We start from the raw sequence: 26,859 nt of genomic DNA on the forward strand, positions 1-26,859 counted from the left end.
GGCTTACTTGCAGTGAGCCAGAAATACATTTTAGTTTCATTTTGTTTTGCAAATATTCATTAAAAAATTTTTTTAAAAACTTATCAGTGACATGCATGTCATTTACAAAGACAAATAACTCCAGTACAAGACACATTTAGTAAAACAGGGATTGTCTGCCCTTCACCCTCCCCACTGCAGCCCCACCACTAGAAGCTCAACATTCCCAGCTCTTCTTTAAGTATTTAATTCCTGAAATACATAAATTACTAAGTAAATTTCCAAATAAATTCTTAGATAAATAAATCGGCTATTTGTTGATTTTTCAATTTTGCCATTATCTATTTTCTTCTTAATACGGGATAAATGTCCTTTTCTGTTCTAAAATAGTTTATTAATGCTTCTTGCATTATTAATATATAGAGATTGTTCACTGCTGAACCAAGTAGTACATAATAATTACACTTTCTGAACAATGTTTTCCCTTCCTAGAGGCAATAATTGCCTGCTTTCTATGACAGTTTTATAAATTCTTACCAAATGCTCTATAAAACTGGAAAATGTCTTCAAGTATTATTTTATTGTGGCCAAATCTAATGGTAATCCTATATTTTTTATCTACCCCCTAGAAACCTTCAGTGCACCCTCCCTCCTGCCCCCCTTGAAATGGTTGCTGGAGGGTCTGTATAGCTGTGTGCCTGGGAAACGCCCTCTCTTCCAGGTGTCATCCCCTATTTCATTTCTCCTTTCTCTTGGTTTGCATCAGTACCTCTTTGAGAAAGGGTGAAGAGAAGTTTTTTGTTTTTTGTTTTTTGTTTTGGACACCTTGCATGTTTGAAAACAGTCTTGTTCTATTCTCATGCCTGATTAAGTTTAGCTGGACACAGAATTCTAGATTGAAAATCTCCCCCTCCCCCATCTCTGCAGTACCATGAAGGCAGTTGCTCCACTGTTTTCAAGCTTCCGACATTGCTGTTGAAACATCTGGTGCTGTTCTGCTTCCTGACCTTCGAATGGGACTGCTGTGCCTTCTCTCTGGAAGGTGTGAATCATCTCTTTGCCCCCAGTACTTGGGGGTTTCCCTGTGAGATGCCTCACTGTGTGGTTCTCCCCATCCCTATTTTGCTGGGCACTCAGAGGGCCTTTTCTATCTAGAAGCTGACCTTCAGTACTGGGAAATTTTTAAAATACCTTTTTCCATAATTCTCTCCATTTTTTTCTCTTCCTAGAAAAACTGTGGGCTCTTCTGACTGAACCCTTCAACTTTGGCATCTTTCTCCTCATCTCCTTGTTTTCTTGTTTTGCTGCCTGGGAAATTAACCCAGTGTCATCTTCCAACCCTTCTGCTAAATTTCAGAGTTCACCTCTTATAATTTTAAAATTCCAAGCCCTCTCTTGTCTCCCTCATTGCTCCTTTTAAAGGAGTTTACAGTTGTTTCATGGACCCAATATCTTACTGTTTCTAAGAATATTAATTTTAACATTTTGAGGTTTATTGGTCTTTTTTTTTTTGATCCCTGCATTACTTCTGTTTCTCTGAGTTTTTTTCTTTTTGTTTTAAGTTAGTATATTCTCTGTCTCTTTTCACTTTTCCTCAAGAGACTAGCCATCCTTGGCTGTCTGTTCACATTGAAGAGTAGGTCACCAAAACTTGCAGAAGCTCTGTGTCTAGGCGTGGACCTTTCAACTTGTGGGCTTTATTATGCAGTGGCCGGCTGAGGACTCTGCCATTTTACTGGGTACTCCCAACCAGAAGGATCTGTCAAGCTCTTTCTGGGGCCAGTTTCCAGCCTGGAGCCATGGGGTGTGGGGGAGAGTGGAGGGTCACACAAAGGACAGCATCCACCGTGCCAGGTGCCAGAAGGGAGCAGAGGTTTCCAGAGTTCCACGTGCAGACTTTCACGTAACCCCCCTGTTGGAGCGTGGTGCTGCGTCCCGGTCCTCCAGTACTCGGGCCTTTCTGGCTCAGTTTCCCTGCAAAATGCCAGGGCGAGGGAGGGACAGTCACTGCACTGGAAAGGGCAGAACTGATCCTCATGCAGGTTGGCAACCAGCCTCCCCATTCTCAGCGCCACCATCTCTCCCGCCTTCCCAAGGAGTCACCACCTCCAACTCCACCCCATTCCAGCATGTGTGGCAAGATCTACCCATTTCTCATCGACTGCACCTTCGTGGTGTGTGTGTTTGGCCACTTTCATGTCCAGCTCTTTGTGACCCCACAGACTATAGCCCGCCAGACTTCTCTGCCCATGGGATTCTCCAGGCAAGAATACTGAGTGGACTGCCCTTTCCTTCTCCAGAGGATCTTCCAGACCCAGGGATCGAACCCTGGTCTCCTGCATTGCAGGCAGATTCTTTACCATTTGAGCTACAGGGAAGTCCACACCTTCACTGGGGGCTTTGTTTCCAATTTCTCAGCTCTGTTAATTCCTCCATCTGCTTTCTGTCTTCCAAAAATCTGTTGACATTTGTTTCCTGCTGATGTCACGCCTCCTGTTCTCCCTGTCCTTGTCTGTTTATTTTCTCTTTATTCCTTTGCTCTCATTTCAGTGGGGTTTGGGAAGGAACAGATATGTGTTGAACCTGCCACATTTAACAGGAAGCCTCTTTAAAGCTTCCTGAGGTGTCAAGTCTACTTCCTTCCTTATTAAAGGACTCCAGCACTGAGAGCTGGATCTCTGCTTATGGAGAAGTTGCAAGACTTTCCCCATCATCAAGGTTAATTTTATTTAGAAGGTGGTAGAGACTAGATTAAATAAAGCATGAGCCTGGCTTATTGCTGGAAATTTTTGCTTTTAAAAAAATTACCATATTACAACAAATTAATTATACTTAAAATTTTGTGTGATTAGTTTTTTTTCTTAAAATTGCATGGAAAACAACTTGTTTTCTCAGAAATTTGGGCTCTCTGCAGGCTGGGTCCTGGCCAGCCAAGGCTTCAGAGCTTGACTGCTGCTGCTACTGCTAAGTCACTTCAGTCGTGTCTGACTCTGTGTGACCCCATAGATGGCAGCCCACCAGGCTCCCCAGTCCCTGGGATTCTCCAGGCAAGAACACTGACTAGGTTGGACTATATTTTCTTGTGTGTGTGTGTTGGTTGCTCAGTTGTGTCCTACTCTTTGCAACCCCATGGACTGTAGTCCACCGGGCTCCTCTGCCCGTGGGATTTCTCAGGCAAGAATACTGGAGTGGGTATCCATTTCCTTCTTGAGGGGATCTTCCCAACCTAGGGACCAAACTTGGGTCTCCTTCATTGCAGGCTGTTTCCCTAGGCATCTATTTAAAAGGTAGTAAGATCAATAAATTTGCCTGGGAGAAATTCAAGAAAGCCAAACTCTCTCCTGGGACCTTAAAATTCCTTTAACTAGTGTGTTAATTTAAAAGAGAATGCTTACTTATTTATTAAACAAAATACGCCTCCTCTCTCCAACACTTTCTGCACTGAGCCTTTACCAGGCAGCACTGACGATTATTTGTATATAAAAATAATGACACTGTTGGGTTCTAATGAAGGTTTTGAGTTTCAGGGGCTGCAGGTTGCGGGTAGGGGGAGATGAGACCCGTGGGGGAGGGTAGCAGGGCTAGACCTCATGGGGTCTTTGTCATTGCTTCTCCAGGTGCCCCCTTTCAAAGGTCTCAGCTTCCTCACGCTACCTCCTGCCGTCACTTCCACCTGGGCCCCCCGCAGCCGCAGCAGCTCGCTCCCGACTTCCCCCTGGCCCACCCCGTGCAGTCGCAGCCGGGCCTCAGCGCCCACATGGCCCCGGCCCACCAGCACAGCGGCGCCCTGCACCAGTCGCTGACCCCGCTGCCCACCCTGCAGTTCCAGGACGTCACAGGTCCCTCCTTCCTACCTCAGGCCCTGCACCAGCAATACCTCCTGCAGCAGCAGCTCCTGGAAGCCCAGCACCGCCGGCTCGTCTCGCACCCCAGGTATGTGCGCCACACGGGCGAGGGTGGGCGGGGCCCAGGGCGCGACCCCTGGTTTCCATCCTGCCAGGCTTGGCCCGCCATCAGTCACCAAAGGAGTCTCCCTGTAGGAGGCAGCTTTTGCGCTGGTTGCTGCTAAGTCGCTTCAGTCGTGCCGACTCTGTGCGACGCCATAGACGGCAGCCCACCAGGCACCCGCGTCCCTGGGATTCTCCAGGCAAGAACACTGAAGTGGGTTGCCATTTCCTTCAATGCATGAAAGTGAAAAGTGAAAGTGAAGTCGCTCAGTCCTGTCCGACCCTCAGCGACCCCATGGACTGCAGCCTTCCAGGCTCCTCTGTCCGTGGGATTTCCAGGCAAGAGTTCTGGAGTGGGGTGGCACTGCATTCATTCCGGGTAGTGAGCGTGGCTTTAGCCTGACACTGGCTCCCTCTGTTGCTGGCATGTGTCCTTGCCACATGGCCCAGGTAGCTGGTCAGGAGTTGGGTAACTAGTGGGCTAGGATGCTCCTGGTGGACTTTTGCATAGTGTGGGAGATTAGGCTAGGGGAACCCTCGCACCTTCTCAAACTTCACGGTCACCTGATTCTAACCCTGGAGGTCCCTAAGGGATGCTCTGGGTCAACCCCGCCCACAAAGAGCCCATCATGTGGTTGGAGAGACCAACGATGAAACAAATGCAAAATTAAATGAGGCAGTACTAATCAAACGGGGCTGAACTGACCGTGGGACCTCGGGCAAGCCACTTCACCTCTCTGAGTCTCAACTGTCAAGAGAAGTTGTACAAGATAAGCTTTTCTCTAACATTTTTGTCTCAGGACATTTTACACTCTTAAAAATTATTGAGGACTATAGCAAACTTTTGCTTATGTGGGCTATGACTATTGAAACCCTATTAGAAATTAAAAATGAAAAATATTTAAATACTTGTTAATTCATTTAAAAATGACAATAACAAAGTTATATTAATGCCAATAATGTTTTTCCAAAAATAGCTATATATAATGCAGTAAAAAGAGTGACTTTTAAAAATTATATATTTGCAAATCTCTTTAATAATTTGAGTGCAGAAGCAGATCTGAGAATACAGCTAATAGAAGATAGCTGTATTCTCAAATCTGCTTCTGCACTCATATTGTAGCTGAATCACATGTCATGTAGTTTCTAGAAAATTCCATCATTCACTTGTGAGAGAATGAGAGTGAAAAAGCAAATACATGATAGTGTCATTATGAAAATCGTTTTGACCTCAGAAACCCTGTGAAAGGGTCACAGGGACTGCCAGTGGTTGTTGGTGCATACTTCGAGCACCTCTGGATATGATGATCTTTGAGGCCCTAAGTGTTCATATCTGTAGAGGTTGGGGTACCTGGGACAGAAGGTAAGTATTGTAGGAGGTCAGAGGAAGGAGAGGTCACCATGATCTGGAGTGTTCTGGGAGGCCTTTCTGGAGGAGGCCTAGTCCTGGGCCGTGAAAACTGGGAGGAGTGTGGAGAAGGGTGGAGGAGAGAAGAGCATGGTGGCAGCAGAGGGTAAGGGTGCATAGACGTGGGAGATGCTGCAGGAGGCAGGTCTGTGTGTCCTGGATACAACGCACCAAGGACAGAGGGGAGTAGAAGAAGGAGCAAAGGAAGCAGAAAGCCTGGGTGAGACAGCAGGTTGGCAGCAGTTAGACCCAGGGAGCAGCCTTGTCTGTGGGCGGGAATGTCTGAGTTATGAGCTGCTGCCCAGGAAGCTTCCTTGGAGCTTGGGAAGGGGGCTGAAGGCCACCGCTCCATACGTAGGTGTGGGTGGGGGCCGCTGGGGGCTCAGGGCTCTTGTAGGCTGGGCTGGCCCAGGGCTTCCCTGATGCCTGGGTCCTCCTTCCCTTCTGGTGCAGGCGGAGTCAGGAGCGCGTGTCTGTCCATCCCCACCGCCTCCACCCCAGCTTCGATTTCGGCCACCAACTACAGACACCTCAGCCCAGGTATTTGGCTGAGGGCACTGACTGGTGAGTCTGTGGGGCCCCTGGGGAAGGGGGAGAGGAGGGTCTTGCCTGATCCTTGGAGCTCCTGTTTCCTTCACATCAATGACGCAGGAGTTCTAGTCTTCAAGCCCCAGCTTTTGCCCTGTCCCCAGCCACCTTCAGAGCCAGATGGGCCCCCGGGGGCCGAGTTCTGGCAGCAAGCTCAGATGTGGCTAGGCACCACCACGAGCCCAGCCTGGGGCTCAGTTCTTGTGGTTCTGCCTGGGAGGAGCTGACAGGAATGCAATGCATTTCCCAAGACCTGGGAGTATTGTGACCCAATAGTCCTTGGGAGGAGGGCAGATAGGAGAGTCTCAGGAGCTAGTATGATGGTCAGGGAAGGCTTCCTGGAGGAGGTGGGCCTTGAGGAGTCCAGAGAGAAGTGCCAGGGCATGCCAGCCATGCAAAAGAGGCTCAGGGAGATGGAACCAGCCAGGCTGGAGGCAAGGCCTGGGGAGAGGTTCAGGGCTTGGTTGAGGGGTCTTTGTAGGCAGTGGGGCCTTGTGAAGTCTTCCCACAATCTCCTGAGCTCAGGACAGAGGTCTTTCTTCCCCTGAGATGCAGTACTGCTTGGTTTTGGATCCTTGGTCCCACCCTACTCACAGATTCTAGCTCAGGGAGGGCTGACCTAACCTAGGGTCAGATCCAAACACTAGAACACTTGAAAAAAAAGATATGCAGTTCACTAAAGTACTTAGAGGTAAAGGGCATCATGCCTGCAACTTACTTTTAAATAGTTTAGAAAAAAAATCCACGGGGAACTGTGTATGGGTATGTATAAGTAGGTATGGATGGATGGATGGATGGAGAGCGAGAAGGAAAAAGAAATGCAGTGAAGTAGTAAAACTTTAACATTTGGGGAATCGGAATGAAGGATAACCAGGAATTTTTTGGTGCTGTTCTTGCAACTTTGAGGTTAAAAAAATATTTTTTCTTTAAAAGAATGTAAAAACAAAAAAACCTCAATGAAAGGGAATGGACTGTTTATAAAACAGACATACAGTAGTGTCATTACTCAGCCATTTACTCAGGCTAACTTTCATGGGCAAGGGTTGCTTTGGAAACGCGACCAGGACTGGACACCCAGGAACGGTTCTGAGGGGCAGTTCTGGTTGATTGGAAGTTAACCGTGCTTCTAGGTGCAGGAGAGGGTTGTTTTCACAGGTTCCATCGTTTCCAGCCCTTGCTAGTTCTCAAGTTTTCTCTGACAGATTTAACGCTTCCTTAAGAGATTGTAACACAGCCAGCTTCAGCCCAGCCTCTTTCTAATTAGCAGATTCAAATTAGGAAGATTTAATTGTTGTTTGGATGAAATTCTGTCCCTCAGCAGGCAAGTCAATTCAATTTAATTCACTTCAGCACCCAGAGCACCCAGGGTCCTTGTGTGCGGCCGAGGGATCTGAATACACACACGGGGTCCCACGTGGCAAGTGGGAGGGGACAAGTGACGCGACACGGTGAGGGTGATGCTGCAGAGATGTCAGGAGGAGGGTGGTGTGCGGGTAAGCCTGCTTGCTTTAACTCTCCTGTCCTCCTCAAATTTCTGTTGCTCTGCATTCCTGACCCTTGCCTGCCCTGAGGACTGGGAGAGACTGGGGCCCTGAGAGGCTGGGAGGCCCCTGTGCCCAGGGCCACCTTGGGCCTTTCTGCCTGTCCTGTCCCCACTTCCCAAGCAGGAGGCCCCCTCTCCTCCCTGGAATGAGCTCTGCTCCAGCAAGGGCCAGCCTAGTGGTGACAAGGGGCTTGACATACCCGTCCCCCCCTCTTTTCCAGGGAGGTCTCTTCTGCCAGGAGATGCAAGGTTCTGGAAATTAGACACAGGAAATGCAATAGAGGAGGGGCCGCTCTCACGCTTTGCGAGGAGCCCTGGGAAGGAGGAGGTGGGGAGTGTGTCTGGCCCCAGCCCCCCTCCCCTTTCCTTTAAACCATCAGGAATCACTGACTGCTGCCCTAATCATTCCAGGATCCTGGCCCCCAGAGCCTGGTCCAGCCCCAGGCCTGAGGCTGACTGGCCTTTCCCTGAAATTTAGGCAATTTCAGCCCCACCCGCATAGCTGCTCTCAGCTGAGCAGCCTGGCCTGAGAGTGTGTGGGGGCAGCAGGCCTTGGGGGGTAAATCCCCCCACGAAGCTCCCCTTTCTGGCCCAGGCCTGGTAACTTGGCCCCGACTTTGTACCCCGCTCCAGTGTCTCCATTCTCAATATGCTCCTCTGACTCAGTTCTGGGTTCATGGTTCCATCTCTGCCCCCACTGCCGGCCCCCCACCACCTAGTCCTAGCGCTGCTCGGGCACCCTGGGACAGGTAGAGAGGGGACATGGAGATGAGAGCCTCCTGGCTTCCTTCCCCTGCAGCAGCTATTAGGGGATCCTGGGTTTTGGGTCCGACTTTTGATGAGATGATAACCGGGGATCCCAGAGCCCACCCAGGCCCACCCTGGGCAAATCGCCCCACTCATCTGAGGCTGAAGGTGTCTTTTGCTTCTCTAGTCAGCACTCTCGGAATTGGGGCGATTCTGTTCTCAATTCCTTGGGACTTTGCTTTTGGTAGAATTCCTTGAACATCTCTCTGCGGCCGAAGATCTGCTGGGACTGCTAGGCAGCTGCTAAGAGTCTGAGTTTCTGCCCATGCCCATGAGATGTCCCATGGAACTCCTTTTGTTGAGGCAGGTCATAGGATGAGCCCAGGTGAGGGTCAGAAACCCTGGAATCCCAGACTGGCTAGCCCAGGGCCGTGGATTGGGCACTGCCCTTCTTCAGGCCTCCGCTGGGCCTGCAAAAATGAGGGGTTGGACTCAGAGGATTTCTAAGTTTACTTCCAACCGACTCCAAGAATTACCTCATTCCCCAAGGGGGCAGACTCATCAGGAGTTGTTCCAGGGATCTGGGCTTTGGCCACCTGATGCAAAGCACTGACTCCTTGAAAAAGATTCTGATTCTGGGAAAGATGGAAGGTGGGAGATGAAGGGGATGACAGAGGATGAGATGGTTGGGTGGCATCACTGACTCAATGGACCTGAGTTTGAATAAGCTCCAGGAGTTGGTGATGGACAGGGCAGCCTGGTGTGCTGCAGTCCGTGGGGTCACAAAGAGTCGGACACGACTGAGCACTGAACTAAACTGAGCTGATGGAAGAAATCTAGGAATATGTTTACATCACACTGTTCAGACATCACAGATGGAAGCAGAAATTCCTGTCATGTTCCTCATGTTTTAAACAAATTGCATTTGCTCAGGTGCCCTTTGGTTGGCTATATTCCCCACACCCTGGCACTCAGGTTGCAACCTGAGCAGGTTCAGCTTCAACTCGCAATTTCTGGTAAAAACACTTCAGAGGAGATGCTGGGTTCTTCCAGCCGAAAACTGGTTGAACTCTCCTATGTGATTTTAATAGTAATTGATGATCTTCTCCCAGATCCCTTATTTCTTTAGGAGACGTGAGAAGTTGACGAGTAATTCAATCATTCCTTATTCATTTATTACACAGAAAACTTTCATAAAGAGCAATTTCCCTTCATCGTGATTTGGTTACCCTGAAGTACAGTTAATAGAGGAAAGACAGGATAAATGTTTGTTACTTCTCCTGTATTTATTAGTTTTCAAAATGAAGCGTTGGTTCCCTAGCATCCTTCAAAGGACCGATTTGCTTTAGCATCATTTCACGCTCATGGATTTGAACCTATTTGATGTATTTCAACCTATTGCAGTTACACTCATTGATGCAAAATGTCCAAACTCTGCCAGTGGGGGCCTCTTTGAGATGGTTCCTGAATCCTTTTAACCTGACCTTGATGACTTCCTGCTTTCAGTTACGACAAGATGTTTCAATCTCATTTTGCACATTTTTTTTGTACTCAGACCTGAACTTAGCCTTTTTTTTTTTTTTTTTCAAGAAACCCTGGTTCCTTTTCAGTATTAACTGATTGATTACTAAGTGAAGTGAATTTCCTGCACGGTTAAGAGTGCGGGCAGTGGTTCAGGAGAGTTTCCTGCCCCAAGGCTGCAGGTCCCTCTTCTGTTATTTTCTTAAAGTGGTAAACGCATGGCCTCTGACCCCTTCACTTTATCTGACCTGTCTTTCCTTTGCTCCGAATCTGTGTCTGGCTTATTTGGATTCCTCTTTCAGCATTTCTCTTAGGAATGGACTTTGCCTTGGGAAGGAGATTGGTGCACTAGTCCCAATTAGTATGAGGCTCAGAATGTTCTAGTTCCTTCGGATCTCACAGAGCCCTTCCTTCTCTGAGTCTTGGTTCTCCTCATCATAAAGAGGGGGATGGACTAAGCGAGACTGGGTCCCTTGCCTCTGCAGCAATTCTTGACCCTGATTCTACTCGATGGGCTTGATGTTTGGGGTCCCTTCGCACCCGACAGCTGAACCCCCTGTGCCTCACTGTGGCCCTGTCCCTGCAGGGATCTCAGTGTGGACGCCGGCTTGAGTTCTGCTCAGTTCCAGGTGCGGCCCGTCCCTCAGCACTATCAGCATTACCTAGCAACTCTCCGAATGCACCATTTTCCCCGAAACTCCTCCTCCACACAGATGGTGAGTGAGAGGCTTTGCCAGGCGACTGAGTCTTCTGCCGCCTGTTGGTGCCAGTGGCGGGCTGAGGCCTGCGGCTCTGTGCCCCGCACCCAGGCAGGTCCGCTGCCACGCTTCCCTCCCAGCTCCCAGTCCCAATCAGGCTTGAAGGGGAAAGAAGGGAAAGCTGCTGGGCCAGAAGCTGGCACTGCTGGAAGGAGGGGTGGGGGTGCTGGGGCAGGGGAAAAGGGCAGTGTGGCAGGCCGTGGTCTGGGGTGGGGGCTGGGGGTAGGAGTGAGTGAGGATGGGGGGCGGTTGAGGGAAAGGCTCAGGGCTAAGAACAAGCAGGGTAGTCCCCCAACCCCCATATGACCTCATTTAGGGTGGGTGCCTCCCTGGGCTCTGGTTTTACTGATCTGTGAAATGGGATGAAGACACCTGGTGTGGGAACATAAGAGACCCCAGAGGTGGCCTTTAGGGCTGCCTACTGGTCTGGGGCGGCCTCAAGTGGAGCATAGGCCTTCAGCACTGCAGGGGCGGGGACTGGGGGAGGATCAGGTTGGGTTTGGGGGCCTTTGTGTTCCTGGCATCCCAAGCTTCATGAATGAAGGTGAAGTGAATCTGTTAAGGCAGCTGAAGACGGACTGAAAATCTTATTTCCAGACATCTTCTGCACGCTGCTGCCCTCGAGTGTTAGTTCTGCCCTTCCGGTACTGCCTTTGCCCTTTAACCACCCAGCACCTCAGTCTCGTCACTTGTAAAGTGAGAGCTAGGATGCGTCATCTCAGAAGCCTGGTTGGCTCTGAAGTTCTAAGGTTCACATATGAAGTACCACCCCCTAGGAATAAAACCTTGTGTTTACTGAGAACTTAGTGCATTCCAGGCACCGTTCTAAGCACTGTTTGTTCAGTTGCTCGGTCATGTTTGACTCTTTGCGACCACATGGACTATAGCCCACCAGGCTCCCTCTGTCCATGGAATTTCTCAGGCAAGAATACCGGAATGGGTTGCTATTTCCTACTCCAGAGGATCTTCCCAACCCAGGGATCACTCCACAGGAAAGGTTTTATCCCTATTTTACAGATGGGCAAACTGAGGCCCAGAGAGGTTAAGTCCAGGATCATGCAGGAGTAAGCTGAAGAGCTCTGACTCACAGTAAGTGAGGTAGGGCCATGCCAGGAAAGGGTCAGATCCTGTTTTTCTTTAAAATTTTGATATTTTTGTTCATTATGGACTTTTTGGTATTACTTTGATTTTTAAATATTACATTAAAGTACTATTTCTCTTGGTTACTGAGTCATTAAATTTTGTGCCCTCGCTTGTCCCACCCTAGTCTGGGCAGCTCAGTGCAGAGGGGAAGAGAGTGAATTTTGCCATCTGACTGCCTGGGTTCGAAACCTTGGTTATGTCACTTACTTCATTTGTTCGCATCTGGTTTACCCGATCGGTAAAATGGGGATAGTAACTGTACCCACGTGACAGATCAGGTGGGATAATTCAGTTAGTCTCGAGAAGGGCTTCAAACAGGGCCTGCCATGAAATAAATGCCCAATCAGACTAGTTTGTTACTTTACTGATTTTGTGATTCTTTCTGGGGCTGGTTCAGCACAGGCTTGGTTCTTGATGAACAGAAAAGACAAGAGGAGGAAAGACAGCGCTTCTCTTCCCTTACCTGCAGCGCCTTAGGTTGCGCTGACTGGCAGCTACGGGAGAGGGAATCAGAAGCTGGGTTCCCGGAGCCTGGAATCCTGTCTGAGACATTTTCTCCCAAACAGGTCGTCCACGAAATCCGAAACTACCCTTACCCTCAGCTTCACTTCCTTGCTCTCCAGGGACTGAACCCCAGCAGACACACCTCCGCTGTGCGGGAGAGCTATGAGGTACGCCCTGCCCCTCTGTCTGGGGGGAACCCTCCCATTCCGCCTGGTTCCCGCTGGGTTGGTGGAGACCCCACCGTCTCCTGTCCCTCCCTCTCTGGTGGGGGAGGCATAGGTGGTGGTGGGGAGCCTCAGGGTTGAGTGTAGGAGGGAAAAGAAGAGTAGAGATCTCTCGGTCTTTGAGCCTCTGACAAGTTGGTTCTCCCCATGTGAATCTTTGCTGACGTCTCCCAGTGCCCCCTGCCTTATCTTGTGTGCATCTGTGTGTCTGCACGTGTGGAGTGCACGCATGCACACGTTTTCTCTTTGTAGGAGCTGCTGCAGCTTGAGGACAGGCTGGGAAACGTGACTCGGGGAGCAGTGCAGAACACCATCGAGAGGTTCACCTTCCCCCACAAGTACAAGAAGGTACGCTGGCCGGCAGGTCAGCCTGCAGAGTTGGGAGGTGGGGGTGGGGAGCGGTCTAGTTGATTCTGGCGCAGTTTAAAATCTAGAGGAAGCTCTGCCTCCTTTCCAGGGCCTTCTCTGGCGCCTCTGCTGGTGTGATCAGGAGGGCTGATGACGGTGTCTCATTGGTACAGGAGGGGAGCTGGGTGCACGTGTGTGTGCGTGTGGACTTGTGAGTGGTGTGCTGGATGGGTGTACAGGCAGATGAATGTGTGTATCTGAATGTGGGGGGCCAACGGAGCTCCAGCACTGGAGGCTAAGGTTTGCCGTAGAAAAGACTCCAAGTCCAGCCTCACCTGCGGACAGATGGGAGGCTAAGACTTCAGACTGTAGGTTTCCAATCCTCAGTGAGTGTCAGGCTCACCTGGACCACTTTTAAAGCCACAGAGTCACAGGCTCTACCCTAAGCCTGCAGAGGAGGACTCTCCAGGGCTATTCCTTGGGAATCTGGAGTAGGATTAGAGCCCAGGAATTGAAGTTAATTCAATAAATAAAAAATTTGGAAGCAACTGAGATGTTTTTCAATAAGGAAATAGATAAACTGTGGTACATGTGTATATTCCATGATTTAAAAAAAATATTCAGTCATGAATAGATGTCATACAGAAAATATATATTAAATGCATATTACTAAGTGAAAAAAGTTGGCTTGAAAAAGCTGCATACTGTATGATTCCAAATGTACAGCATTCTAGAAAAGGAAGACTGGACTGTAAAAAGATCCACTGTTGCCAAGGGCTCTGGGGGAGGAATAGACAAATAAACAGGTAGATCACAAAGGATTTGCAGTGCAGTAAAACTATTTTCTTATGCTACTGTAATGGTGGGCACAGGACACTGCATTTGTCAAAACCCTAAGAACTCTAATGTAAACCAATGGACTTTATTAATGGTGAGGTATCACTCTCGGTTCATCAATTGTAACGAATACACCAAACTAATGCAAGATATCAGTCGGGCAAACTGTGTGCATTTTGAGAGGGGAAGGGATGGAACAGGCTGTATTTTCTGCTTAGTTTTCATATAAACTAACACAACTTTATGAAATGAAGTCTGCTATGAAAACAAATAGATAGTTATTTAAGTTTAGAAATTAAAAGCTTGACAAACACTGAGAATCTTGGAGCTGGAATATGCTCGTGCTGGTCAAGCTGGAGCCCGTCTTCACCCGCTCAGGAGGTCCTAGGCTGCAGTGGTTGCGAGCACTAGGTGCTGGAGTCAGTTTTAAATTTCAGTTGTACTACTGTCTTTGGGCTGCTATAACAAAATACTATCTGCTTGGTGGCTTGGTGGCACTTATTTCTGATGGTTTTGGGGCCTGGGAAGTCAAGACCAAGGCACTGGCCGACTTGATTCTTAGTGAGGGCACTCTTCCTGTCTGGCAGGTGGCTCACTTCTTGGTCTGTCCTCACGTGGCAGAAAGGAGGCTCTGGTGTCTTTTTCTCTTATAAGGGCACCAATCCCATCATGGGGAACCCACCCTCATGAATTCATCTAGACCTAATTACTGCCCAGAGCCTCATCTCCATCACATTGGAAGGGTGGTTAGGGCTTCAGCACATGAATTTGAGGTGGAAAGATAAACATTCAGACCATAACCACTAGTTATAGCTGTGTGACTCTGGACAGCTTACTTGGCATTTCTGGCCCTTCTCTTGCCCTTTTTAATGTAAAATGGGAAAGATATATTAGTAGCTGCCATAGAGCGGCTCTGGGGATTCAGTGGGACAGTGTGTATACACAGCCCAGCCCTGCCGGTACCTGCTGAGAGCTTGGAAATGGGGAGCTGCTCTTACCTTGAGAGCAGGCTCGCTTACTCTAGGCTTGCCCAGAACCCATGGTGTCAATGTCAAAGACCATGACCCTTAGCCTGTGCAGCTTCTCTTGGAGGCACTGGATTTATCCATCAGTGATTCCAACCAACATCTATAACACACTTATTATGTGTCAGTCATGCATAGCATGTTAATAGAGGACGTGACAAACATAGACAGCATATTAAAAAGCAGAGACATTAGTTTGCTGACAAATGTTTGTCTAGCCAAAGCTATGGTTTTTCCAGTAGTCATGTATGAATGTGAGAGTTGGACTATAAAGAAGACTGAGTGCCAAAGAATTGATGCTTTTAACTGTGGTGCTGGAGAAGACTCCTGAGAGTTGCTTGGACTGCAAGGAGATCCAAACAGTCAATCCTAAAGGAAATCAATCCTGAATGTTCATTGGAAGGACTGATGCTGAAACTGAAGCTCTAATACTTTGGCTACCTGATGCAAAGATCTGACTCATTAGAAAAGACCCTGATGCTGGGAAAGATTGAAGGTAGGAGGAGAAGGGAACGAGAGAGGATGAAATGGTTGGATGGCATCCCCGACTCAATGGACATGAGTTTGAGCAAGCTCTGGGAGAAGATGAAAGACAGGGAAGTCTGGTATGCTGCAGTCCAGGGGGTCGCAAAGAGTCAGACATGACTGAGTGACTGAAGAACAACAAAGAGGAAGTGACAGTATTTCAGTAATTAAGGGGGCCATTGGCATGGAGAAAATGACCATTCGTTGGTGGGAGAGCTTGAATGGAGAAGAACGTGGAAGGGAGAAAGGTGTGTTCAGGAGCCCAGGAACAACTTCTACCTTCGTGACCAGGGTGGCCTCACTTACACCAGACTGCACACTTCATTTGCCATCACTTCAACAGGTTGAGAGGAGATAAGGAAAAGAACAAATGCTAAGAATGAAAAGGAAAAATGAACTGAGCCAATGAGATAATGAGTTGAGCTAAGAAAGTATAAGAATAAAAGGAGAATTAGGGGAATAAAATATTTTATTTATTTATTTATGCTGTTTTGGTTTTGCCATACATTGACATGAATCCCCCACAGGTGTACATGAGTTCCCAACCCTGAACCCCCCCCCATCACCCTCCCCATATCATCAAATATCAAAAATATTTTAAAATAAAGAATAAGAAGAATTAAAAATGCAAAATGATAGCATTTAAAACCCATTAAAATATTTTTAAAAGCTTGAAAAATTTAAACTCAGTAAAATAATATAAAACAGAAAAGGATATTTTAAAATAGTAATAATGATAAGAATAATTAAAATATAGTCTAAAAAGAAAATACAGAGAAATAAGAATTAGGAAAAGATATGAAAACAACATACAAAATTAATCTCAGTAACATCAAAGTAAAAAGGGAATGTTAATGAAAATGAGAAAGTAAGGGTAAAAGAGATAAAATAAATATTAAATTTAGAATGCTGAAGAAAGTTACAGTTAAGATAAAAGTTTCATAGATAATGAAAAGAGAAGACAAAAACCAGAAGACCTAAAAGATTAAAAATACAAAAGAAGAAATAGGATAAGATTTGAAAAGAGACAATAGTTTAAAGAAATATAGATTAAACATAGCAAAACAAAGTAGGAATATTAAGTTAAAATTATTAACTATAAAAAGGAAATCCTGAATAATGATGGGAGAAGACAACAGAAAATAGTCTCCATGGTATTCTTTTATGGAACTCTCTTTTCTAAAAGGGTTGACTAAAAGAAGGCCACTCCTCCAGCAAACACAGGTGGGTTCTTAGGCAGGCAGGTGATCATAACTCCATTCATAATCCAAACCCACGACAACTGTATGAGACTATGGATGTAATTCTGATTTTCTGGATTATGGCTAAGAGTAAACTTATTGCATATAGGGCACAGGGAAGCTGAGATCAGAAGGCATAGATTTTCTTGTATGTCCTAATGAGGTTACACAATTCCCTAGACTGCTTCAGACCCCAGAACTGAGGATCAGGAACCAGACTGCGGAGACCTGGAATTTAGGCCTGGCCCCAAGATCAGAGTCATTCTCTGGGTGGTCTTTATCTCATGACACTTCAGATTTTTCTCTTGGCTAAATGATCTTTAAGTCTGCTTATCCCTGGAGAAGGGAGAGAAGTGAAGTGAAAGTTGCTCAGTTGTGTCTGACTCTTTGCAACCTCATGGACTATACAGTCCATGGAATTCTCCAGGCCAGAATACTGGAGTGGGTAGCATTTCCCTTCTCTGGGAGATCTTCCCAACCCAGGGATCAAACCCAGGCCTCTCGCATTGCAGGTGGATTTTTTTACCAGCTGAGCCACCAGGGAAGCCTCAGAATACCAGAGTGGATAGCCTATCCCTTCTCCAGGGGTTCTTCTTGACCCAGGAATCGAACCAGGGTCTCCTGCACTGCAGGTGGATTCTTTACCAGCTGAGCTACCAGGGAAGGAGCTAGTTTTTTTCCCATGGGTGTTATCAGAATGTTTCACTGTTTGACATGGAGATGGGGACAAGAAGGTGGGCTGACTTCATTCACTGATTAGATTCCTTCCTCCCCAGAATATTTTTTTTAAGCACCAATGATATGCCTTGTACTTGACAAAGTGTTCAGTTCAGTTCAGTCACTCAGTCGTGTCCAACTCTTTGCGTCCCCATGAATCGCAGCACGCCAGGCCTCCCTGTCCATCACCAACACCCGGAGTTCACTCAGACTCGCGTCCATTGAGTCCGTGATGCCATCCAGCCATCTCATCCTCTGTCGTCCCCTTCTCCTCCTGCCCCCAATCCCTCCGAGCATCAGAGTCTTTTCCAACGAGTCAACTCTTCGCATGAGGTGGCCAAAGTACTGGAGTTTCAGCTTTAGCATCATTCCTTCCAAAGAAATCCCAGGGCTGATCTCCTTCAGAATGGACTGGTTGGATCTCCTTGCAGTCCAAGGGACTCTCAAGAGTCTTCTCCAACACCACAGTTCAAAAGCATCAATTCTTTGGTGCTCAGCCTTCTTCACAGTCCAACTCTCATATCCATACATGACTACTGGAAAAACCATAGCCTTGACTAGATGGACCTTAGTCGGCAAAGTAATGTCTCTGCTTTTGATATGCTGTCTAGGTTGGTCATAACTTTTCTTCCAAGGAGTAAATGTGCACTGAACCTAAAGAAGGATGAGCCATGGTCCAATAGTAGTTGTTGTTGTGCAGTCCCTAAGTCATGTCTGGCTCTTTCCAACTCCATGGACTGCAGCATGCCATGCTTCCCTGTCCTTCACTATCTCCCAGAGCTTGCTTAAATTCATGTCCATTGAGTCGGTGATGTTATCTAACCATCTCATCCTCTGTCACCCTCTTCTCCTTTTGCCTTCAATCTTTCCCAGAATCAGGGTCTTTTCCAATGAGCCAGTTCTTCGCATCTGGTGGCCAAAGTATTGGAGCTTCAGCTTCAACATCAGTCCTTCCAATGACTATTCAGGGTTGATTTCCTTTAGGATCGACTGGTTTGATCTCCTTGCAGTCCAAGCAACTCTGAAGAGTCTTCTCCAACACCACAGTTCAAAAGCATCAATTCTTCAGCACTCAGTCTTCTTTATGGTCCAGCTCTCACATCCATACATGGGTACTGGAAAAACCACAATTTTGACTATATGCACCTTTGTCGGCAAAGTGATATCTCTGCTTTTTAGTACACTGTCTAAGTTTGTCATAGCTTTTCTTCCAAGGAGCAAGCATCTTTTAATTTCATGGCTATAGCCACTGTCCACAGTGGTTTTGGAGCCCAAGAAAATAAAATCTGTCACTGCTTCCACTTTTTCCTCTTATATTTGCTATAACGTGATGGGCCTGGATGCCATGATCTTAGTTTTTTGAATGCTGAGTTTCAAGGCAGCTTTTTCAAATACTTAGCATAGAATTTAAAACAAGACAATTAAAGTTAACAAGTATAAACAGAGTGCCTATATGCTGGCTAATGTGATATTGAAACTAGTGCTTAACTTATCCTTTTTTCTAATTAATAGCTTTTAAAAATTGAAGTATGGTTGATTTACAATGCTGTGTTAGTTTCTGGTGCACAGTGGAACTAGTACCTATTTTAAAGGACCTTTCAGGGTAGGCAGAGAGATCCAACAACATAAAATAAGCATGGTATGAAAATTAAGAGGTAAAGCCCAGTTTGCCTTCATCTAGTAATGAATGAATAACTGAATAGACATTAGCTGAGGGAAGGAGAGGAAGGAAGGGAGAAAGTGGAGGGAGAAATGTGGAGGCAAGGATCTAGGTTGGAGAGAATGTACGGAGGAGTGGACAGTGTGAGGGGACCAGAAAGGGGGCAGCTGTTTATGCACAAGCCATAGATTTGCCAAGGGTGATTCATTAGGCACCCAATTCCGTTCCAGACTCTATGCCCTTAGGACTGCATTAAGCTTATACCCTGGACATAATTTGCCTGGAACAACAAGAATAAGATTCGTTTGGTTTCTTCCACATTCTGTTTTCTGCACCAAGGAGAGGATGTGGGGAGGAGGCAGGGAGAAGAGTCTGGGAAGCACACAGAAGTCTAGGTGTTAAAAAACGACACAAAACAAAACAAAGCCTGCTGCTGCTGCTGCTAAGTCGCTTCAGTCGTGTCCGGCTCTGTGCGACCCCATAGATGGCAGCCCACCAGGCTCCTCCATCCCTGGGATTCTCCAGAGATGTATACCGGAATGGGTTGCCATTTCCTTCTCCAATGCATGCATGCATGCTAAGCCGCTTCAGTCGTGTCTGACTCTGTGCGACCCCATGGACAGCAGCCCGCCAGGCTCCTCTGTCCACAGGATTCTCCAGGCAAGAATACTGGAGTGGATTGCCATGTCCTTCTCCAAAAACAAAGTCTAGGTGTTACTTAAGAACTTCAAAAGTGACCGACACACAGGGAAAGGAGGCTGAAAGGCAGAGGGGGAAGTGCTGTGGATGAAAGGCAATAGCCACCACCACGTGAGTCGGCTTCAGGTAACAGATGCTCTCCTCTGCTTCTCACAGCGAAGACCCCAGGATGGGAAGGGCAAGAAGGAGGAGGGGGAGGAGTCAGACACCGATGAGAAATGCACGATCTGCCTGTCTCTGCTGGAAGATGGAGAAGATGTGAGGTGGGGGCGCGGCTCCTTGGGTCTCCCGTCCTCCTTCCTGGGGCTGATCCAGTCCTCTGCCGCGTGTCGGGGTGGGGGGAGTGCTTGCTCACATGCGTGAGTGTGCGAGAGTGCGCAGTGTGCTCCGTGGTGGTCCTAGGAAGGTGGAGTGTGGAACATTCTGGATGTGTAGTGCCCATTGTGTGGACACCCAGACACCAAGCTAAGAGAGCAGAGGGGCATTTGGCCTGGATGGATCTCAGATTAAGTCCTGGCTTCGAGTTGGAGGGCCAGGAGGAGGGGGGTCTTGGGACTCTCCTTCCTGTCATGCATTCCCATCCCAGCCACAAGCTCACTCCATGGCAGGGCCCCCAAGACCCTTTGGGTGTGAGTCTCCTGGTCCCCCGAGTAGTTGGTTTCCCTCAGCTCCTGGCTCAGTGCAGGACCCTTCCCCTTGACCATTGCTCCCACTTACCCTTCCCTCTTCCAGGCGCCTCCCCTGTATGCATCTCTTTCATCAACTGTGTGTGGACCAGTGGCTCGCCATGAGCAAGAAATGCCCCATCTGCCGAGTGGACATTGAGACACAACTGGGAGCCGACAGCTGAGGGAGGAATCAGCCAGTGGACACCCCGTTTTCCTTCACCAGGTCCCCCCACGGCCATAGCCCTTGCAGCCAAACTTTGCCTTCTGAGCCATTTGATGTAGAGGAAAAGCCTGCAAGCACATTTTTGTGGAAAGAGGAGTTGGTGGTAATCCGTATCCGAGGAAAGGAGGGGGTGGGGGGAGGCCCGCCCATGCAGAGTGGTGACTGCCCTGTCCCTCCGTCCGTCCATCCGTCATCCGTCCGCCTGCTGCGCGGGAGGGAGGGAGCTGGCGTTGCCCGGAACAGGGGTGGGAAGGGGGGGCCACGCTGCCGAGAGTCTAGAGGCGGTCTTGCAGGTCCCAGCTGACAGCCCGGCCCCTCGATCCTGTCCTTCAAAGGATTGTATATATACCTCTCGACCACGTAGAAACCATGTAGGGGTCTCTAGCTATTTCTGTGGATGGCAGCCAGAGCATGTTAGCTTCAGAAAAAAAATGTCCTGTGTGGTGCTCCAGTCATCTGTGGTGGACATGTCGCTGTTACCGAATCCGCACCAAATATTTCTCATTGAGTTTCTTGTTTTGGTGCCTGACTGAACCAACCAACGACAGCCCAAAATCTTCCCGTCTTTACGAGAGAAAAGGAAAAAAAACAAAAAACAAAAAACGAATCAAAGGTGAAAAAAAAAAAGAGCCAAATTCTGTTTACGGTGAAAAAGGATGATTTTTTTTTTTCACCCAGGTTGGGAGGCGGGAGGGGGTCCTGGTTTTGTTTTTGTCTTTTTTCTTGGCTTTTCTTTTTCTCATGTTTACAAGTGCACGGAGCGAGCATGGAGGGGGCATGTGAGAAGGCAGTGGGGACTGGAGACGGAGCAGATGGGGGCCTTAGATGGGCCTCTCAGGGGCTCAGCCAGGCTTGGGAAGGCAGCGTTTGAGTGGGTGAAGGGCATAAATCTGTCTTGAAGGAGGGCTCCCCACTTCCAGAGCCCATCTACTTAGCTCCAGCCATCCCCCACCCCCTCCCAGTTCCACACTGAACCAGGAGGGGTCCAGTTAGAGCTGCCCCAGGCTGCTCGGAGCCAGGATAGCCCTGCTCACGCCAGCTGCTTCCTTTGGCTGTGCTCAGACCCCACCACATAGAGGCAGTGTGGCCACTGCCTCCCTAATGCAAAGAATTATTCAGATGTTAAAGGTCAAGTAGCACAGGTGACGGACACTTAGTTTTGGCCAAAGTGCTCTCAGCTAGCATGTGCAGGGTGAGGTCAAACGTGTGGACCTTGAGGAGGATCTTGAGCTTCTATCACGGATGTCTTGAATCCTGATCGAGTCCCTCAGAGAGGACCCTGGCCCTGACACCACCTTGATGGGTTTGGGAGGCCCTCGTCTCTAGCCCTTTCTCTGACTCTTTGATAACCTTGGGCAAGTCTCTTTCTTTTTCTGTGCCTCAGTTTCCTTCTTCTTACAGTGGGGAGAAGCAACAGCGTATGTGTTTCCACTTCCTCTACCTCACCGAGGTGTTGCGAGGAGTACGGCTATCTGCCCGACGACTTCTGTGCTCTCTCCTGGGAACCTCCTTGGGATTGAGGGATGGGGTGGTGGGAGACAAGACCTGGAAGTTCCAAGTGACATCATACCTGGACTGTAAGCTCCCCGAGGCCAAGATGTTTCCTCCCTGGCGGCTGTCTTTCTGAACTGCTCCACATTTTTTTTTTTTCTTTCTGAATTTCAAAGGGAGCAGAGAGAAAGGAGGACAGGAGAATGGAGATGGGAGAGTCTACCAGCTTCCAATCCCAAGCCAACTTTCTTTGTCCATATGTGGAAAACACCAGCTCAGCTGGAATTCTGCTCCCTTCCTCTGCCCCTGCCTCTGGCTCCTTCTCTGCCTCTTGTGTACTGCCCTTCAAGCCTCCCCCTCCCTTTACTTACCCTATGTCCCAGTCTCAATGGCTTTATATCAGTGAGATAGGACTAAGGAGGACAAATATTTATCACATATATGAAGATCATCCTTCAGGTTAAGAAAATTTGAGTCTGCATTGTTGCTGCAAAGGGTAGAACCAGGATCAATGAGTGAAAATGATGGGGAGGCTTGAGATAGAACTTTCTGGCACATGTGGAGGTGTCAGGCAGAGGGGCGTAGCTCTGGACACCTGCGGGCAGAGAGCAGGGGTCGTGGCTTCTGGCAGGAGGAATCCTCGAGGCCGTCTATCCTGAGTGCTGCCAGTGCAGGTGCTGGGAGAGACAGCAGCCAGGGAGGCAACATCCTGGCCTCGGGGAGCTTACAGCCCGGGTGAGGAGCCAGGTGATAGTGCAGGGTGACTAGTCGGATTCAAGGTTAATGGCCTGGGCATGATCCCGTCCCATTTGGTGGTTCCAGTGTGTGAACCTGGTCTCCAGGGCCAGTGACTGGAGAGCCCACGAGTGGGAAAGAACTTGTCAGGATTTGGAGCAGAGCTAGTTACTAGTAGCCCCAGGAAGTTGGGAACTTCGTCCCCTACCCTGCTTTGACCTGAGATGGGTGGGGCGGCCCAGGGAAGATCACTGCCCATTTACTTAGTCTTTGTTCTTCTCTCCGAGGCTGGTTTGAAAGGCCACCAGGTGGGGTGCTGGTGGGGAGCTGGTGTCTGGCTTCTGTCCAGGCTCTTCACTGACAACATGGCAGCTCTAGAACCTGCCCTCTGCTCCCTGGGCCTCAGCTTCCTCAGCTGCCCACAAGGAGCTCGCGTTGGATGCTTGCTAAATTTCCTTCCAACGCTCATATTCTCTGATCCTCCCTAACATCAACACACTTCTTTCAAGTTGGGAGAGCTGTGTGCCCATCAAGCTGTTGACAACGATTCTCCCCCGGGGCACCAACATCTGTATCACAGGCTGAGAGTGGGACAGGTCCCCTTCTCCCCCCACTTCTCTGCAGACTCCCTGCAGGTCCCCAGGCTAACATGAGGCACTAACTGGGGTGAGGACCACCCAGAGGGGAGAGTCAGCGCTGGTTCTGGGGGTAGATCCTAGAGCCCACCCCCATGCCCATCTCTCTGGGGCTCTCCTACCCTGCAGATGGGCACCTCCCAGACCCGCCGGGGGCGTGAGAAGTGTGAGAAGTGAGGAAAGGGAGTCTGCGTGTCTCCTTCCTCGAAGCCCCCTCCCGCTGCCCTCCCCATCGCCCAGGAGCCTGGGAAGACTGGAGAAGAGGCAGGTTTGGGCCTCAGAATCTCACACCCACCACCTCCGGGAGGGGAGACCCCCGGTCGTCCTCCTTCTGCTCAACTCAAGGGAATCAGACCCTTCCTTGACCGAGTCGCATGAGTGCCTTCTGGGGCGACAGCGGCCCCAGGATTCCAGTTGGGCCTCCAGCCACAGCGCAGCCCGGGCCGGGACGCCAACCCGCGAACCAACCCCGCGAAGCCCGGCCACCCAGCGCGGCGGGCGCGGGGCCCAGGTGGCTCCTCCCGCCGGCCCCGCCCAGCCCTCGCCCCTCACCCGTGGCGGGACTCCGAGCTCCTCTTCTGCGAATCTTTCCAGCCTCCGTGCAAGTATTCTCAACTCTTTACGCCTAATGAACAAGCACAGTTTTTTCAATGGTGAAGAAAAAGCACCAGATTTTTTTTTTCTTCTTCTTCCTGAAGAAATCCACCCCCCCCCCAGCCCCCCGCCTGCTGGCGGGACAGACACTCCCCGCGTGGGGCTGTAGCACCGTCTGTCAGGTCCTCCCGTCGTGTTTCATCTCCCGCGCGCGCGTAGAGCAAATGCTAGAGCGATTTCAGCTGATAGAAAAACAAACATGAAAAAAAAACCACAAAAAACAAAAAACATGGCACGTTGCTAGTTTACAGGGTTTTGTGAGTTTAAATGCCTTATATTTAACAATCATAATTTATGACTAACTTGTAGATATCGTGGGTTCTTATTTAATTATTTTTATAGTTGTTTTGCATTTTTAATTATAATTTATTTATTTAGAAAGGATACTAATTTTTTTTATTACTCCTATTACCTCATTTTGGCGTTGTTTCTGGGAGTGGAATGCTTTGCATGCATTGGTACGATGACAAACAACTATGAATACAAAAAAAAAAAAAACAAATAAAAATTCCGCAAACTTTATTTCGTCCAAACTATCAGGGTGTGTGATTGCAAGCTGTCCTACTGTGGTGCTGGCCTCTTTGGATACATTCCATACGAAATGCAAACCTTTGATTCTGTATGCTGTGATCCTAGTGAAAAACTCCAATATAGTGACTGTATTTAGCACATATATAAATATAATTTGCACTCGTCAGCAGACTGGGGTAAGCCTTTCACTTGCTATCCTTGCCCCCCCCCATCCCCCATCATTAACCACCCCATTTTTCTTCCTCTTCCCCTTTTCCACACCCTCTGCCCACCCTGCCCCCATCCTCTGGGGAAGGTCAGGGGTGGGAGGGATGGGGGCCCATCTTAGTTTGAGAACTAAGCGCCTTGGACATTACCAGCAGGAGTGTCAGAGCCCAAGCCTGATGATTTATTAGAATGGGCTCGGGACCTGGGGTCCGGAGGCTTGGTTTTTCAGACTAGCCCTCCGGCAGACTTCCTTGTGATCTTGAGCAAGTCACCAAGCCTCAGTTTTCTGGGCTGGAGTGAGGAAGCTGAACAGGAGGGTTTCTCTAGCATCCACAGAGCGGGCGGGAGCCCACCACGCTGTGCTCGCCCATCCTCTTAGGAGAGAAGAAAGGGAGTGTGGAGGGAAGGAGAGGAAGAGAGTGGACTGAGGACTTATCCAGTGGAAGGATGTCTGTCCTTTGACAAGCAGCGTCTTGCAGGGGACAGAGGGCAAGACAGGCAGATGTGTCCTTGGACATGGGCTTTCACAAGGTTTGCTGGGCATTTGGAGAGTGAGCTGCTATCCATGTCTTCTTAGATATGGGGACGGGGTCGGCAGGATATAGGTGCCAGTCTCTGGTGTTTGGGATTGACCTCACCACCCTGTCATCTCCCAGAGCCTTTGCTGTTGAGGCCTAGCCCTTGGCAGAAGATCGGGACACAGATATGAGACCCATGGTTTCTCCTCCCAGCATCTCCTTCGCCCTCTGCCATTGCTCCAAGGGGGCTGTGGGCTGGAGGGGCTGCTGTGGAGGACAACTGGGGGCCTCCGATCTCACTGCCCACAAGAGAGGCGGGAGGGGAGAGTTGGAGGATCAATAGCTTCGAAGCCTGGCACAGCGATGAGCCCAGCTATTTTTGAGCCAGAGGCAGAGAGAGGTCCCTGTCCCCTCTGAGCGACTCTGGCTCTCTACCTGTCTGCTCCCTCCCCTTTCTTTACAGCTCATCCTTCCTTCTTGCCTCTTGACATCACTGCCTTTGCCTGGTGGAGAAATCCACCCTCCACATGAGGCGCCGTGGGATGGTGCTGACTGGGGAGGGAGTGGAGGCCCAAAGTTGCGCACTGCCTGGCTGACTTGTGAGAGTGGCTGGGTCCTTTCGGCCCTACTTGGCTCTGGCTGGACTTATGGGTCCCCTTCCCTGGGCTCCCTGCCTGCTGCCTGCCCAGCTTCCCTCTGCTTCCACCCTGGAGCCACGCGGACCTGACTCCTATGGAGGCAGCCTGTGGAGTTGCCCACTGGAGCACGACTGCACACGGCAGGGCCTGGCAGATACTGCCCCTTGGCAGGGCTCCTGGACAGACACGCCTTATGCTGCTCTGGGGTGGGGTGGTCAGGGTGGGAAGTGCCCTTTGCCCTGGCTGGCCTGTCCCCTACACCTCCTCACCCCAGCCCTCCCCTTCCCCAGTCCCACCCCTGGCCTTGGTCGCAGCTCGTTTCTCAGCTCTGGAGCCAGCGACCCCAGGCCCGCAAGGGGGTAATTTGGTTGCCCCTGGTAAGTGAAAGGCTTATCCTCAGTGTTGATTGTCCTTTTTCTGTAATCCTCCTGCTGTTCTGTTCTGTTGTGCTGTGCAACATTTTGCTACATAGACTATTTTATAGCAGAAAGCTAGAAGAATATTTATTATGAATATTAAAGCAATAGTGCATCAATGAAAAGGCGGAGACATTAGGAATTGTGTAAATGCTTAGATTCACTTTTGGTGGATTTTTTGTACTTTATTTATAACTAATAAAAATGAACTGCATTGCTAACTACACCTCACTCGTGCAGGGTGTTTATTTCTGTGCACACCCAGGAAATGCCCAGAGAATAGTGCTCCCAGACGGACCTGTGCTCCTCCAGGACACCTGGCGGTGTCTGCTGTCTTCTCACTTCACCCTCTCCTCATCCTCTGTCCTTCACTCGTTTCCCTTTTTCCTCCTCCTCCCTCAGCTTCCCCACTTCTTCTGTTCCCAACTCCCTCCCTCCTCCTCCTCTCTGATCTATTATTTTCTTTTACTTTTTTTTTATCTCTCAAAGAATCTGTTATATTCTGTGAACCTGTTTTCCTAAACTTTAGTTTATGGATCTTAAGGCAGAAAGTTCACACTTAAAAAAAAATCATTTTCAAATGTAACCTCTTATGTTTTGATCTGGAGGCTCCTCAGTTTCTCCATAGAAGAGAAAGATTTGATTTTTGAAAGTTGGGCTTGGATTTTTTATTCCTTCGTAAGAGCCCAAACTCAGACTCTCTTTGCTGTGTCTAGAGTCTATTCTCAG

General features: G+C 48.9%; 1 protein-coding gene across 1 annotated transcript in view; it reads left to right on the plus strand.

Annotated features, from left to right (window-relative positions):
• Positions 1 to 20,932, plus strand: part of ARK2C (arkadia (RNF111) C-terminal like ring finger ubiquitin ligase 2C) — a 108,650-nt gene extending 87,718 nt beyond the window's left edge. The window contains exons 2-8 of the mRNA XM_069568424.1: positions 3,597 to 3,912; positions 5,788 to 5,898; positions 10,320 to 10,449; positions 12,201 to 12,305; positions 12,615 to 12,710; positions 19,571 to 19,677; positions 20,147 to 20,932. Coding sequence (XP_069424525.1) covers positions 3,597 to 3,912; positions 5,788 to 5,898; positions 10,320 to 10,449; positions 12,201 to 12,305; positions 12,615 to 12,710; positions 19,571 to 19,677; positions 20,147 to 20,264 — 983 coding nt within the window. The 3' untranslated portion in view covers positions 20,265 to 20,932. The remainder of the gene's footprint in view (positions 1 to 3,596; positions 3,913 to 5,787; positions 5,899 to 10,319; positions 10,450 to 12,200; positions 12,306 to 12,614; positions 12,711 to 19,570; positions 19,678 to 20,146) is intronic.
• The last annotated feature ends 5,927 nt before the right edge of the window (positions 20,933 to 26,859 follow it).

The sequence above is a fragment of the Ovis canadensis genome, chromosome 23, assembly GCF_042477335.2.
Source record: "Ovis canadensis isolate MfBH-ARS-UI-01 breed Bighorn chromosome 23, ARS-UI_OviCan_v2, whole genome shotgun sequence".
NCBI lineage: Eukaryota > Metazoa > Chordata > Mammalia > Artiodactyla > Bovidae > Ovis > Ovis canadensis.